The 13,473-nt window shown below is 50.8% G+C and overlaps 7 protein-coding genes across 7 annotated transcripts; 3 read left to right on the top strand and 4 right to left on the bottom strand.

Annotated features, from left to right (window-relative positions):
- Positions 1–407: 407 nt before the first annotated feature.
- On the bottom strand, positions 408–1,878 carry V8C40DRAFT_257148 (BTB/POZ domain-containing protein). The gene is made up of 3 exons (XM_083218429.1): positions 1,480–1,878; positions 1,285–1,414; positions 408–1,220 (listed from the first exon to the last, which is right to left on the bottom strand). The coding sequence occupies exons 1-3, from the start codon at positions 1,648–1,650 to the stop codon at positions 574–576; spliced, it is 948 nt and encodes a 315-aa protein (XP_083068351.1). The 5' UTR covers positions 1,651–1,878; the 3' UTR covers positions 408–573.
- Positions 1,879–2,262: 384 nt separating this feature from the next.
- Positions 2,263–3,367, top strand: V8C40DRAFT_122228 (HD domain-containing protein). The gene is made up of 2 exons (XM_083210948.1): positions 2,263–2,331; positions 2,400–3,367. Exon 2 carries the CDS (start codon positions 2,617–2,619, stop codon positions 3,241–3,243), a length of 627 nt encoding a protein of 208 aa, XP_083068350.1. The 5' UTR covers positions 2,263–2,331; positions 2,400–2,616; the 3' UTR covers positions 3,244–3,367.
- A 2,511-nt stretch (positions 3,368–5,878) lies between these two features.
- Positions 5,879–6,436, top strand: V8C40DRAFT_270522 (F-box protein; the record flags this gene model as incomplete). Its single annotated transcript, XM_083220193.1, has 1 exon — positions 5,879–6,436. The coding sequence occupies one exon, from the start codon at positions 5,879–5,881 to the stop codon at positions 6,434–6,436; it is 558 nt and encodes a 185-aa protein (XP_083068349.1).
- Positions 6,437–6,510: 74 nt separating this feature from the next.
- V8C40DRAFT_122175 (uncharacterized protein) lies at positions 6,511–8,025 on the bottom strand. The gene is made up of 2 exons (XM_083210947.1): positions 7,558–8,025; positions 6,511–7,500 (listed from the first exon to the last, which is right to left on the bottom strand). Exons 1-2 carry the CDS (start codon positions 7,819–7,821, stop codon positions 7,051–7,053), a joined length of 714 nt encoding a protein of 237 aa, XP_083068348.1. The 5' UTR covers positions 7,822–8,025; the 3' UTR covers positions 6,511–7,050.
- Positions 8,026–8,448: 423 nt separating this feature from the next.
- V8C40DRAFT_122173 (uncharacterized protein) lies at positions 8,449–9,112 on the bottom strand. Its single transcript, XM_083210946.1, has one exon. The coding sequence runs from the start codon at positions 9,020–9,022 to the stop codon at positions 8,498–8,500; it is 525 nt and encodes a 174-aa protein (XP_083068347.1). The 5' UTR covers positions 9,023–9,112; the 3' UTR covers positions 8,449–8,497.
- A 1,785-nt stretch (positions 9,113–10,897) lies between these two features.
- Positions 10,898–11,909, top strand: V8C40DRAFT_257130 (uncharacterized protein). The gene has a single exon (XM_083218428.1). It carries the CDS (start codon positions 11,332–11,334, stop codon positions 11,701–11,703), a length of 372 nt encoding a protein of 123 aa, XP_083068346.1. The 5' UTR covers positions 10,898–11,331; the 3' UTR covers positions 11,704–11,909.
- On the bottom strand, positions 11,146–13,437 carry V8C40DRAFT_257128 (glutamate-5-semialdehyde dehydrogenase). The gene is made up of 3 exons (XM_083218427.1): positions 13,023–13,437; positions 12,669–12,830; positions 11,146–12,595 (listed from the first exon to the last, which is right to left on the bottom strand). Exons 1-3 carry the CDS (start codon positions 13,321–13,323, stop codon positions 11,715–11,717), a joined length of 1,344 nt encoding a protein of 447 aa, XP_083068345.1. The 5' UTR covers positions 13,324–13,437; the 3' UTR covers positions 11,146–11,714.
- Positions 13,438–13,473: the final 36 nt, after the last annotated feature.

The following is a 13,473-nucleotide window of genomic DNA, read 5'->3' as shown; positions in this document are numbered from 1 at the left end:
ATGAAAAGCGACCAACGTGTGGTGTAAGCGTGATGGGATATACCAAGTATCGATAGCCCATGAGGGCACGATAACATGGATCATGATGTGTCTCTCATGGCCTCCGTCGCAATGCCCGCAGCTAGAATCAACTAGTTTGCCCTTGACGGCGTTTAATTTCTCTCTACCAAGGCAACAAGGCAGGACACGGGCGAAGGACTCCGCACCATCCTCATGGACAGAGGCATCACCGCATCCTTCCTTATGCGGCCGATCAAGGCGACCGCCCGACTAAGCAAAGTGGCTTTGCACATGTCTTGTGTCTTGTGTCTTGTGCTCCCGTGCAGCATCTCCCTTGCATCTCCCCCCTCTTCTCTTCTGTGTCCTACCCAGGATGATGATTCATTCAACGTTTGCTGGTAATTTGGTGGCCATAATTTCCATTAAGCAGATGCATATAACTAGGTGTGACATGTCTCTAGCGCCGGCGGCAAAAGGCCTGCCATGACGGACTTATAACTGGTACGTGCAGATGTACAAAACATTGTTTCAATGGCCCACTCGATGTCTCTCCACATCGGCAAGGATAACAGGTTAATGCCTGCACCGACACCAAGAACACCGAAGAACATACGAGGGCTCATCGGTGCCGCCAACTTGCTCAATATAGCAACCAAAATCCTCTCCACAGGCATTGTTCCGACAAAACTGCCTCTCGCACATCATAGTAACCACTCTGCCGATATTCGCAATGACGCGGCCCGTCTTGGCTTCGGCGGCTTGGACCAGGGCTTGGACCTCTGCCTGTCGTGTCTGGGCTGCCACTTGCTCCTGGCGGATAATTTGAAGTTGCTCTTGTTTAGACGCTTCCAATTTATGGGCATGGTAGCGCAGGATGTCGGCAGCAAAGTCACCAACCAAGTCGGCTAGCTGGGGGGAGGCAATCAGCTCTTCGAGATGCTGCGCTGCCAGAAGTGCCATCATGCCATGCAGCTTTTTGTCACCAGTGTTGTCGAGAGCCTCCTTCGCTGAAGTAAGAAAGGCCTTAGCATCCCACTTGGCCTGGTATGCCTGCTGGATCTTTTGATTGGCAAGCAGCGTGAGACCTTGAATGCCGTAGTAATCCGCAATTGCATTTACTCGCACATGAATCAGCGTGTCTGGAGTGCTTGCAGCAGCAACAGGCACTGGGACGGCTGAGCTTGTACTTTTCGCAGGTGTAACATCTTGAATACTGCCAACTGGTACAGGTACAGGTTAGAATCACCAACTGGTACTCTGTCCCGATCTACGACATGAACCAACCTAGGTAATTCTGAGTTGGGGGTTTTGGGGGTTGGTTGGGGTCATAATTTCCCGTGTAGAGATACTCAACCATGCGCCTCACCGTCTCGCTGTCGAAGAGCTCAATCTGAACGATGCCTGTCTGGCTCTCCTGCATCGAAATTTAGTGCTTGTTCTACTGTACGAAATACCAGCCTGTGTGCTCTCCCTGCTTACCTTGAACTCTCCACTGACGGCGGCAGAAAGCACAGGTGACTGTGGGCAGGCAACAACTTTGTGAATCTTGAATTCTTTGCCCTCACAAACCAGCATCAGGTCGGAAAACTGCCCCGAGCGCAGCATCGTCTTGAAGTCGACTCCCGCGTGAACTGCCGCCATGATGACCATTCAGACTTTAAGCGAGTTAAACGAGTGGCTGCCCGCTAGATCGAAGATGGCCTGTGGTGGCATGGGTGGAGATGGATGAATTGCTTGCCACTTGGAGTTTGTGCTCCACCTGAGATCGGGAGAGCAAATCTGAGTGGTGACTAAGCATAACGGTTGCCGGAGTTATTCCGGGTTGTTCTTTTGACATTGAATTGAGAACAATGGCAAACAGCTTGCATGATGTGGTGTTTATTGGAAGATGGTTTATTCAAAGAAGAACCTCTTTGTGTATATTTTAAAAGAAAAAAGATTGGAGAGTTAATTCATCGGTCATGTTACAATGTAGATGGAATGCTACTGTAGATGGCAGCCAACACAACATGGGTAAATGGATAAGCTCAGGGCTATCATGAGGCAGCCATTTTTCTTTCCAACACATCAGGGCCAGTTGTACAACGCAAAATAGTTGTCCATTAAATGATTTTATTACATAGATAGATGCGTTATCTTCGAAATGCATGATGTAGCATTATCTTCACTCCAAGACAATCTGAAATATTGAAGTCACGTGGGCTATCGCCGGCTGACTCACTTCGGTGGACAAATTGTTCGGACTACTGCAGCCTGTCTTTGCACTCACTCGGCGAGCCCAAACAAGCATAATTCCCAACATCAGCCATTGCATCAGCCTCAGTCCTCAATGTATATAATGCAGCAGTCATCCGTCCCTGGCCTTGGAAATTTAATACATTCTAACATTGAATTGATAGATATTGGACAACTTGGTCTGGTTGTGACTTAACAAACTGGTGATTTGGACAAGTCCATATTGGCAAAAAGCAAGATTTTGACTGAGAGGAAAACCCGTGTTATCTAAATAAAAAGAACTAGAACAACCAAAAAAGACACATCTTCTACCACTGGCAGAGGGACTCAAAAGCCACACACATAGAGATTTCACAGTCTGCATTGTTGCCAGTGTCAATCATGAGCTCCCCTCTCACCGTGGACCCGGCACTCATTGCCAAAGTGACCGACTACATCAAAGTCTACATGGCCAACTATGACCCTTCGCACGACTACAGCCACATCAAGCGCGTGGTGCATCTTGCGCAGACGATTCAGGCCAAAGTGCCCAACACGAACCGCGACATTGTCACTCTTGCGGCCCTCATGCACGATGTAGGCGACAGGAAGTACCTTAAGCCCGGAGAAGACGCCTCACGCATGATATATACGGCTCTCACGTCTCTCGGTGCGTCGGAGGAATTGGCGGAGAAGATTCAGGTCATCTGCCTGGGCGTGAGCTACTCAAGCGAGATCAAGGACCTGGCACGAGTGCGGGAACTTATTAAACAACACCCGGAACTTGCCGTTGTGCAGGATGCTGATCGACTGGATGCTATTGGAGCGGTGGGCATTGGACGAGTATTTGCGTTTGGCGGAGCCAAGGGGAGGGGCTTGGGGGATTCGATTGATCATTTTGAGGAGAAGCTGCTTAAGCTGGAGACTATGATGAAGACGGATGTGGGGATGGAGATGGCGAGGGAGAGGACGGAGAGGTTGAGGCTGATGCAGGAGTGGTGGAAAAAGGAGACGGAGGGGGTTGAGTAGGCGGGTTGGAGGATAGATGTTGGGAGGCGGAATAAACAGGAGGATAGAAGACATTGTTGCGGTATAGAGTTTATGTTGGATTAGATGTCAATGATAATGATTCTGAATCTTTGAGTTACTTGATATATCATAAATCGACTATACGTCTAGTCATTTACCTACACATATTGTCACATCAACTGAGCCTGATTCCTTTCCCCACGGGGAGAATTCGCCTCCCTCAATTTGGGGTATTATTATCGAGCTTTCCACTACAGTCAGACTATCTACATACATGATTATAACTGAAATCATGAGTTATTCGCATAGTCACGGCTTTAACAAGGAGCACTTTGATCTGGTTAGCCGATGCCTTGAGTCTACAGAGCAAAGAACAATACAACCGAGGTCCTATCCAGGGGTCTATCCGACAGTTCATCCGACGGTTCAACTGGCAACATGATCAACCCCAGTATACAACATTATGGATCCAGCGGGTATGCTCCCCACGAGCACCTGATCAGCTCCTCCATCAATTCCGGGTTCCATTCCGAATTCAACACCTACAACTATACATCATCTATGGATACTTCAAACGGCCAAACCACACTCCCGGATGCCGTGGCAGCTACTGCATCAACTTCCCCTGCACAACACCCGCATGATTAAAGCCTCGACAAATAAAACGGTCATCCAAAGTTCCCACTAAGCCGGACATAACGCAGCCTGACACCCACTAAAACGGGTTTACCAGCTAGATTCTGCGGAGTAGTGGATCTCGCCTCGCCATTGTTCGTCCGTCTGGGGGCGGAATCGTCTTCTGATTGACGGACGAATTTGATGCAACCTGCCCCCAATGTGCCTCGATTGAGTAAAGAGAGATTGCAATCACAGAGCGTGGATGCGTCGCTCAGCCCTACTCAATGTCCAATGCGGTTTGCTATCTTTATGTTCAGCTAGGTACAGGGAATTAGATAGATATCAGCTGGAAGTGAAGTGCTGCCACGTTGGTATTACTGTGGCTTCAAGCAAGGGGAACTGCAGGCAAAACATCAACCTACATGTATTTTTCATTGTGGTGATATTCCTTGCTGGCTTGGCACCATTCAACAACGCATGTCCAGGCCAGCAGGACACTTTTACGAGTCATTCATTTCACATGCCACGTAGCGATCATCATCACCAGTCACATATATTAAATAAAAACATGCGATTTCTAACACGTTAAGTTCGCGCAAACCTTCCAAATGCGGTTCCCCTCGCAATCGCTCTCGGATCGGGGCTTTAGTTCAAGGATCTTTCCCCCGGCTTTTTTCATTCAAGCCACGCGCTGTTTCGTCCGAGAACCGGCGAAGGCGGCGTTTTTGCCGCAGAGGCTAGAATTCCTATTGTAGTTCTATTTGGAATTGGAAACAAAGCCTTCTCGTGATGGTCTGTGTTGGCTACCCGTGAAGAAAAAAAAAGATTAGCCGTCATTTGCAATTCATTTCGACCCGCAAGCACGTCCAGCATGCCGAAATAGACAACCACCAACAACACAGCCCAATTCGCAATCTTTCCTACCTACACGCCCTCCCCCCACTACTCTACTGACTGCATTTGTTCTATCGAGAGGGTGATCCAATAGCAAATGTGTGACATGCGCGTTTTGGCTTTCTTCGTCCCGGATTTTAATACAAATAGAAGAATAGCCGCCTCTCAGCAGTTCCACGTAAGGCATGTAAGATAAAATAGGGACCCACGCCTTATTAGCTAAATAGGCCCGCGCGTCAGCAAAACCTCGGAATCTTTTACGTGTGGTTGGGAGGTGGGAGGCCAACATTTATTTCCTAAATGGAATCCGGTCAGCCCTAAGGAGGCTTGCACATGGCTTTGGCTTGGGTCCAGTCCGTCCTGACTCAGCCCTTTCCGAGTCCGAGTCCGCCTGTCCGCGCCTCTCAAGGGCGGGAGCGGGCATGAATTGTGCGAGTGCGAGTTTAATGGAACTCTCGCACTTCTCTTTTCGGAGCTTAGTTTAAGGCGGTCTCACGTCAGGATGCGAACTTGAGCAAGCCCCCCGAGGTAGTTTCTCAGGGGCGACAGGTAACAAAAGGGGGGACAGAGATCCAGGCTCGGCTTTGGGCAGATAAGAGTCAGCCCAGGATGGCTCTCGCTCTCCGCAAAAACGATTAATGGATCTGCGTGGGATCCGGGTCCCGGCAACTTGCTGTGTGATTGGGTTGTTTGGAGGGGAGGGGCGTGTGTGAACCTTGAGGGCGAAGCTTGAGGGTAAAGCTCACGAGGTGGCTTTTGGTGAGCACAGGTATATATCTGGCCGTGTTTCCTTGCTGTTGGATGAGACCTGGTTTGGTCTATTTCTCTTTTCTTCCTTTTTCTTCACGATCTTATGGTTTTAATGATGTTGTGAAATCACCGTTACTTTATACTAGCAATAGTAGAGACGCATATCAGCCTTATACGCACAACGTATTGAAGCACATGTCCATCACACACAATCACACGATACACACTCAAACCATCACAAAGGACGACATACTACACACATAAATCATCTCACTTACTCAAAACAACACACGATACCCTCTCTACAATAATATATACTACACGCATATACATACAACAACAACCTCATCTTGATACCCAATCCGCAAACAAAATGAACTCCCTCCCCCTCGAACTCGTCTCCCAAATCCTCACCAACCTCCCCCCCTCCTCCTACAAATCCGCCCGCCTCACCTGCCAAGCCTTCAACGCCGCCCTCGCAAAGCCAACATTCACCACCCTCGCCACATTCATCGACCCAGCCACCGCCCAGCAAACCATAGAAAAACTCGCCGCCGACCTCAACCGCCGGCCGAAAGCCATCTGGTCCCCCGGGTGCTCCGTCCCTCGGGGGCTGCCCGTCCCGGAAAGCTTCCTCTTCGCCATGCACGTTGCGCTGCGTGGCACGCCGTGTCCCAGCCCTGCGACATCAAGGGCTTCATCCATTTCGTCGGCGTGGAGCGATGGCGAGGATAGCGATGTTGTTTCCGAGGCGGATAGTGTGACGGCGTGGAACTTTGGGAGCACGGTTGGGATGGATGATGTTACGGAGGAGACGCTGCGGCAGGCGTTGTTTCGGTATTCGTTGTATTTGAGTTACATCTATGATGGAGAGGGCGAGGCGCCGCAGCTGTGGGTTATGAATTCGAAGAAATGGGCGCAGCAGCGATGACTACAAGTATTGGTTTTGGTTCCTTTTGTTTTACAGCGACAGACATACATTGATATATCCCATGCTATACATCTTATAATAGTACATGAATTAAGAGCGAGATATAGTTTATACCACGCTACAACTTACATATTGATGACATATCAATCAAGACAAAGCACGAGAAGGCACAATAAGATTTTGTGAAAGTAATAATATTTCCATTGCCAAGGCATGCACCTCGCACATGCTAAAAGGTATAATGCGTGTTCCGCGTGTGTATCCCCCTCCATACTTCAGTATCTAATAAAATAAAAAAGCAAACTCCCGAGATCCAAAAGATTAACTTCCCAAGGTATAATAAATCTCCCCTCCAATCTTTGTCTTCTTTCTTCTTTTCTTCTTTTGCTACCATGTTATATACAACCCTTCGCAAATGAAAAGAAAAAGAGAGCATGACCAAGTCAGGCGTGGGTGACATCCCAGTTCCCCTTCCGTAACCATCGACATTAAAGTTTCTCGTTTTCCCTGTCATCGCCAGACATTTCATAGAATCATGCTCAAACTCATGAGATTTTTGAAATCAGTCGTAAACGTTATTTCACTTGACAGATCAAGGAAGATATGCCACTCGCTTACAGGAAAGCAGCGGCAACGAGACCCATGATGGCCAGAGCGCCGGAAGCACGGTTGGCAACGGCGGCGCCGGTGGGGATGGTGCTAGGGCCAGTAGAGGTAGGGCCAACGGGGGTGTTGGTACCAGAGGGACCAGTGGGAGCAGTGCCGTTGTTGGCAGGGGGAGGAGGAGGAACACCAGTGCCAACAGGACCAGCGGGAGTGGTCGAGATGACGACGGGAGGACCAGCAGGAGTGGTGACGGGAGTACCGGGGAGAGTAGTGCAGGGAACAGTGACGGTGACGGTTCCGTTGACAATAGTGGTGTAGATAACGCTGGCGCTGGCGGTGCCAGTAGCGACAGCGCTGCTCAGGGTGGTGGCAGGAGCAGAGGTGGCGGAGGCAGTGAAGCTAGGAGTGCACTGAGAAGCAGCCAGGGTGAATGAAGAGGGCTGAGCGTAGACGACGCACTGGTGATGATGTTAGCTTCATGTTCATTCCGTGTCATATACAAGAGGATCACATACGTTCTTCTGGCAAGCAGCGTCACCAGAGGTCTCGGTGCTCTGCCAGCACTCAGCAACACCGCCCAGAGGAGGGTATCCGGCAACGTTGTCGGAGCAGCGGCCGGCAGTGCCGACGCCGTTGGCATCGCAGCGAACAATGATATCGCCGCCATAGCAGTAGTTGGCGTTGGGCTTGGCGCAGGTCACCTTGTTGGTGCCCTCGGGGGGAGCCTGGGCGCTGACGAGAGCGGCGGTGACGGCGACGATGATGGCAGAGGTCTTCATTTTGAATGTAATTTGTTGGTTTTTTCTGTTTTTATAATAGGTAAAAACGGAGGTGAGGGTGATATTAAGATATTAGGCGGACGTAAATATTTGGTTCGTTGAACGAGAGTACAGCAGAAGCTGAGCGTAACTAGCGAGTGTAGTAGTTGATGGGATGGACCAGAAACAGAGGAAAAGAGGTGTGCGGCGGACACGACATGATATTATATATGCAGTCCGTCTGGATGTGCCTTTGATACGAGGTTGTCTTGTCCCAGCAACCCAAACAAGGCACATGCAGGGAGGCGGCCAGGGTCCCTCGACTGCCGGGTTACCAAGTACAGGTACCAGTGCTGGTACCTGCACAAAGAGGTTAGCGGCCGCCGAGTGACAAGCCGCTCGTGTGCGCCGATCCCTCTTGGCTGAGGTATGCAAAGTTGCCTCGTCGTGGCCGGTTGTATCGCGCGAGTACTCGGTACTGGCCAACGAGCACTCGTATCACCGTTAGCCCGTCGAGATGGACCCTCGCAGACGCAAAAGAACAACTCAGGCGTGACGATGAGGGCCGGGGGGAGTCCAATCCAGACGCAACAGCAGTAGCTCTTCGTATAAAAGCACCACCAGCACCAGCAACCAGCTCCAGCAGAGGCAGCGGAAAGGGAGCTTGCAGCGCAGTCGGGCCCCAACCATGACGGTGCTAACCAGGGGTCCTGTCTGGCGTCGTCCCACAGCAGCCCGCCGCTGGGTACTCAAGGTACTGGAGCGGTACGAGTACCTGGCCCATACTTGGCCGACAGTCCGCAGGGCGCGGCGCCCGGTGGCGGCGGCTGTACTCGGAGGTAGCGCTACCTGGCCAGCCACTCGTGGCTCCAAGGCCAGCAAGAGATAAGAGGCGCCAAGCAAAGAATACTGCGGCAACGTGGTGCAGCGACCGGCGCCACACAATGCCAACCAGCCCAAAAATTGATTGAGAAAAAGTGAGGAGAGCAGAGAGAAAAAATGGCGAGACACAGAGCAATACGAGCTTTCCTGGCGCTCGATTCGCTGGACGAGCCCCAAGTGTGGCTAGTAGCAGTGGTTGTGCCTTCCCCCGTTTTTTTCTTCTTTTCCCCTCACAGCTGACTGGTTCTGAGACACAATGACCTAATCCTCTTTGGGCAGGATGACTGCAATAGCGCATGTTCATTGGACAATAAGACGTCATAGCGCCGCAACGCCCCATTCACCAACTCCACGTTTTTCGCGGTCTCCAGGCAGGTGGTTGGTACTCGTACGTCCAGGTAGGTACGTACCCGCAAGCCGCACGGAGAATCTGCTTCGCTTTTGCTCATCGCTCAGCTTTACGAGGGAAAACCAGACGCAACGTTTCGCCGTATGAGCACAGTGCGTGGCCTGGCACAGCCACACACTGTTTCCCACCCTTATGTCCCAGCCTTACCCGCGGGATCGTCGCGCGAACCGTTCGCCCTACGCACTGTGTTCCATGGAAAATACTAGGCGTCGAGATGGCAAAAAAGCTACAGTACAAGATTTCACCAAAAAATCAAGGTGGAATTTGCGAAAAAAGGGCTCAGCTCACCCACATCGACGAATGGTGACGCCATGGGTTTTCCAAAAAAAGACATTTTGCCTTTTCCCGCACACTACAAGGTGAAGCCAAGCCGAATCCAGTGGCAAGGTCGAGCCCAAACCAGGCGCAAACGTGCCCTCGTATCGTTCCATTTCGAGCAAGGCGAGCTTTCGACTATGATGCACCCGTACCAATAGCGCGGCGGTGATTGAATGGGACAGGAATGAATAAGGCCTGCTGGGCGAGAGGAAAAGAGAGAGGGAGAAAAGATGTTACGATCACATGGGTCTTGCTGTCACCTCAAGGTGCGGCGGCAATGCAATGCTTGTCTGAATCACTCATGTACAGGCAATATACGATACGAGCGTAAGAGCGTATATCGTGCTATGTACAAGTACTCCGTACCTCGAGGAAATTTCCTTTGACGGGAAGCAGTCCAGTACACGGCATAGGATCCCATCGGTGATATCACTTGTGTAATCGCCTTCCCTTCTTTGATCGCCCAGTCAGACTCTTAATGCTTAGGGCCAAAAAAGCTGTCTTTCTGAGGCGTCCAGCGTATGGCTTTAATGGGGGTCGGCGGGCATGGATCCCGCTTACAGCAGCTTGGATTCCCTCCGACATGCCGCCGCCCTCGATATTAATTTTTGCATTGACGGCTATATGGCACCTGGTGCTTGTATGTTGCGTTTAGGCGAGAATCGGTTCACTGCTGGAGCTGGAGCTGAAGCTGGGGAAATTTTTCCTGTGATTCATTTCTTTTCGTTTTTCTTCTACTTCTTCTCCTTCGCGGGATCTTGCTGGGACGGCCCGTCAAGAGGCGGTGATGTGATATCACAGCACGGCACAGAACAACGCAGGGTCCACCCTTTTTCCGGACAACAAAAACGGTGTGCAAAAAGCCCAGACTCCATCCAACATATGCGTCTAAGACATTTGCGCAGGAACAAGAGACCGATAAGACATGATAGTGAGTCAATGGTAGTACGAGCAAACTCGTAAAAGAATACACACACACACACACACGAGAGAGAGAGAGAAAAGACACACGCACACACCACCAAATGTTTTACCTCCAATCGCTAAAATACGACGGCGCCCAACTGGAATAGTCAGGTGAAGGGCTATTTGACCCGAAGGAATAAACCAGGCCGGGTTAATGGGCTCTCTCTCTTTCTTTTTTCGCGCTCGCTCGCTCTGCTCTGCTACAGCACAGTGTCCTCTCCCTCGTATTCCAAAAATAATAGGGGATAGCAAATGGCAGCCCGGCAAGGGCACTTTAGATTGAGCTTAGGCTTGGCTTTCCACTAGCCCTTCGTCGTGCAGAAGTCTCTACTACACCAAAAAAGCGGGATGTTTACGCCCGCAGGTATGTATCGGGTACTTTTTTTCGTGTGATACGATGGGCGGCACGTCCGAGTAATGTCAAAATGCAGATGCGACTCTGGCTATGCACTGTTTCTCATGCAATACTACTTTGTGCTTTTTAAATAGATTCTGCTTATTACCTACGGCGCAGTGAAAAATCAGATGACAAAAAAGGGAAGCCGTAGATCCGATTTCTCGTCGGCCCGTAAAAAAAACAAGTCTGGAGAAAGGGCCGGATCGGATGAGGACATCGTGGGACAATCACCAGATGGACCAAAAATCACAAGGTCGGCGAGCTTAGCCCTGCAGCATCAGTTTTTCTTTTTGCTCCAGCGCATCGATGGTGCCATTTGGGAACATGTACAGGTACAGGTACTCGTGCAGTACTCCGTACAGGCAAATGCAGACCGATATCCTATTCCGCCAACCAAACGGCTTCCCGGATGTCGCCGTCGCGACGGGGTCTCCTTGTCCACAAACAAGGGGTAGGGGGACCATCAGCTTAGCTACAGTAGAACTTCTGCTTCTGCTTCTTTTCCTGACTCGGGCAGGATGAGCAAATCGCCCTCCTTCCTGTCTGAATAAGGGGGAAGATGATTATAATCAGACCATGCTGTACCTATTGGTGGACGTTAATCTGTCAATCTGTATACAAGGTGATGCTATATTACCCCATACTACGGAGCATGTCTTTCGGGCATCCCTGGTCAAGGAGATTTCTCTCCGCGTGGTCTTTTCATTCGCCGATCTGCTTCACCGCGATCTGGCGAATAGGGAGAGACAAAAACAAACAAATAAACACTCATCCACTGCTCCGTACGATAGTCTTTTTTTTTTCTTGCCCCTCGCTAATTCCGATATCCCGTTCTTCTTTGTATTCCACATCATTCTCTATCTTTCTATTCTCGGACAGAGTGCCTTGCCTGCTTATCTCCCCATCGTATTCACTAGCCGCCGTATATTGAATCCCCCTTTCTTAGAACGACAGCTTCTCGTGCTTCCATGGCCTCTGTCCCTCGCCCTCGCCGTATCCGGTCGTTGGCTGGTAATCTCCCCGAATCTTGTATTTGTAAATCGTGAGCCCGTCCAGGCCCACCGGTCCACGCGAGTGGATCTTGTTGGTGCTGATTCCGACCTCTGTTCCGAAGCCGTAGCGCATGCCGTCCGCCAGTCGCGTTGAGGCGTTCCAGTACACGCCGGCCGAGTCCACCTGGTTCATAAAGTGCTCGGCTTCGGCCTCGTTGGAGGTGAAGATGGAGTCTGTGTGGTGGGAGCCGTGAGTGTTGATGTGGGCAATGGCCTCCTCGACGGTGGATACAGTCTTGACGGCCAAAGTGAGGTTGAGGTGCTCCGTGTCGTAGTCCTCGGGAGTAGCATCCAGAACAGTGCCATCTGGGAGCGTAGTGGATGAGAGAGCAGCTTTGCTGGCCTCATCGAGGCGGAGTGTCACGCCTTTCAAAGCCAGGGCAAAAGCCACGTCGGGCCAGATGGTGTCGAGGGCTTTGTCCTGGACAAGCAGCGTCTCTAAACTGTTGCAAGCAGCAGGGTAGCTCGTCTTGGAGTCGACGATGGCGATGGCAGATTTCTCCTTGTCTGCCGTGGCAGTGAGATAGATGCTGCAGAGACCATCGGCATGACCCAGGACGGGAATCTTTGTGTTTTCCTTGATGTAGCGAACAAGGTCGTTAGATCCACGGGGGATGACGAGGTCGATGCTTCGGTCCTGGCTTAGAAGCTGGAGGATGACATCGCGGGTTGTAACGAGCTGGATAGCCGAGTTGGGGACCTGAGTTGTGGAGAGGGCGGAGGAGATGACTTGTGAGATGGCGATGAATGATTCTGTAGATTCTTTACCTCCTGTTGCGAGATGATATATTAGTAAGTTATTGGACGTGATAGGGTAGTGCGAGATGGAGATATCAAAGCCTACCCTTGAGAATAGCAGCATTGCCGGATTTAATCGCCAGACTGGCAATATTGGCAATGACCTCGGGACGTGCCTCAAAGATGATGAGGAGGACGCCAATGGGGCATGACACTCGCTCGAGAATGAGGCCGTCATCGAGCTTTGTCCGCAGCTGTACCTTGCCGACTGGTGGCGAGAAAAAGTGTATATTAGCATTTTGAATTAATTTGTAAGTCGTATACAGCTAAGAGGAAAACTTCACTTGATATGACAAGTCCTCAAGCAGAAATAGGGAAGAAAGGCAAAAAGAACAACACAATGATCACGCAAGTCCGTAAACAACATCATCATTCAAAAAAGAGAGCAATTCACACATACCTGGATCTTCCAAATCTCTCACATCCAATATCCCCTGCAGCATATCCTCCCACTTGCCCTTCTTCCCCAGATCCAGCCTCGACACCAGCGCCTGCGACAGCTGTCCATCTGCCGCCGCTTTCCGCGCAAGCTCTAGATCGCGCGCATTAGCCGCCAAGATCTCGTCCTTGGAAGCCGTCAGAGCCGCGTGGATGGCCTCGAGAGCCTCGTTGCGGGCTGATGCCGGGAGTGAGGCGAGGGTGAAGGAGGCGGTTTTGGCGGCCGTGGCGGCGGCCTCGGGGGAGCCGTTTGTGAGGGACATTGTCCTGGCGATTTCGACTTTTTACTCTTCTATCTCCTCTTCTCTGTCACTGGATGCCAATTCTAGATGTGAATTGTTTGGTTGAAATGAGCGTTGAGATGAGGTTCGAGAATGAGATGAGTTCTCTGATTATGAGATCAGCCGGCTTAG

Source organism: Trichoderma camerunense, assembly GCF_050948025.1.
Source record: "Trichoderma camerunense strain CBS 138272 chromosome Unknown V8C40scaffold_23, whole genome shotgun sequence".
NCBI classification, from domain to species: Eukaryota; Fungi; Ascomycota; class Sordariomycetes; order Hypocreales; family Hypocreaceae; genus Trichoderma; species Trichoderma camerunense.
This window is presented reverse-complemented; position numbering and strand designations above follow the sequence as displayed.

Coding starts and splice junctions, on each gene's coding strand:
- V8C40DRAFT_257148 (XM_083218429.1), bottom strand. CDS start 1,650: ATGGTCATCATGGCGGCAGTTCACGCGGGAGTCGACTTCAAGACGATG. Junction 1,415..1,479: donor CCGTCAGTGGAGAGTTCAAG/GTAAGCAGGGAG, acceptor ATTTCGATGCAG/GAGAGCCAGACAGGCATCGT. Junction 1,221..1,284: donor CCCAACTCAGAATTACCTAG/GTTGGTTCATGT, acceptor TACCTGTACCAG/TTGGCAGTATTCAAGATGTT.
- V8C40DRAFT_122228 (XM_083210948.1), top strand. CDS start 2,617: ATGAGCTCCCCTCTCACCGTGGACCCGGCACTCATTGCCAAAGTGACC.
- V8C40DRAFT_122175 (XM_083210947.1), bottom strand. CDS start 7,821: ATGAAGACCTCTGCCATCATCGTCGCCGTCACCGCCGCTCTCGTCAGC. Junction 7,501..7,557: donor ACGCTGCTTGCCAGAAGAAC/GTATGTGATCCT, acceptor CATCATCACCAG/TGCGTCGTCTACGCTCAGCC.
- V8C40DRAFT_122173 (XM_083210946.1), bottom strand. CDS start 9,022: ATGGGGCGTTGCGGCGCTATGACGTCTTATTGTCCAATGAACATGCGC.
- V8C40DRAFT_257130 (XM_083218428.1), top strand. CDS start 11,332: ATGATTATAATCAGACCATGCTGTACCTATTGGTGGACGTTAATCTGT.
- V8C40DRAFT_257128 (XM_083218427.1), bottom strand. CDS start 13,323: ATGTCCCTCACAAACGGCTCCCCCGAGGCCGCCGCCACGGCCGCCAAA. Junction 12,831..13,022: donor GAGAGATTTGGAAGATCCAG/GTATGTGTGAAT, acceptor TCTCGCCACCAG/TCGGCAAGGTACAGCTGCGG. Junction 12,596..12,668: donor CAATGCTGCTATTCTCAAGG/GTAGGCTTTGAT, acceptor ATCTCGCAACAG/GAGGTAAAGAATCTACAGAA.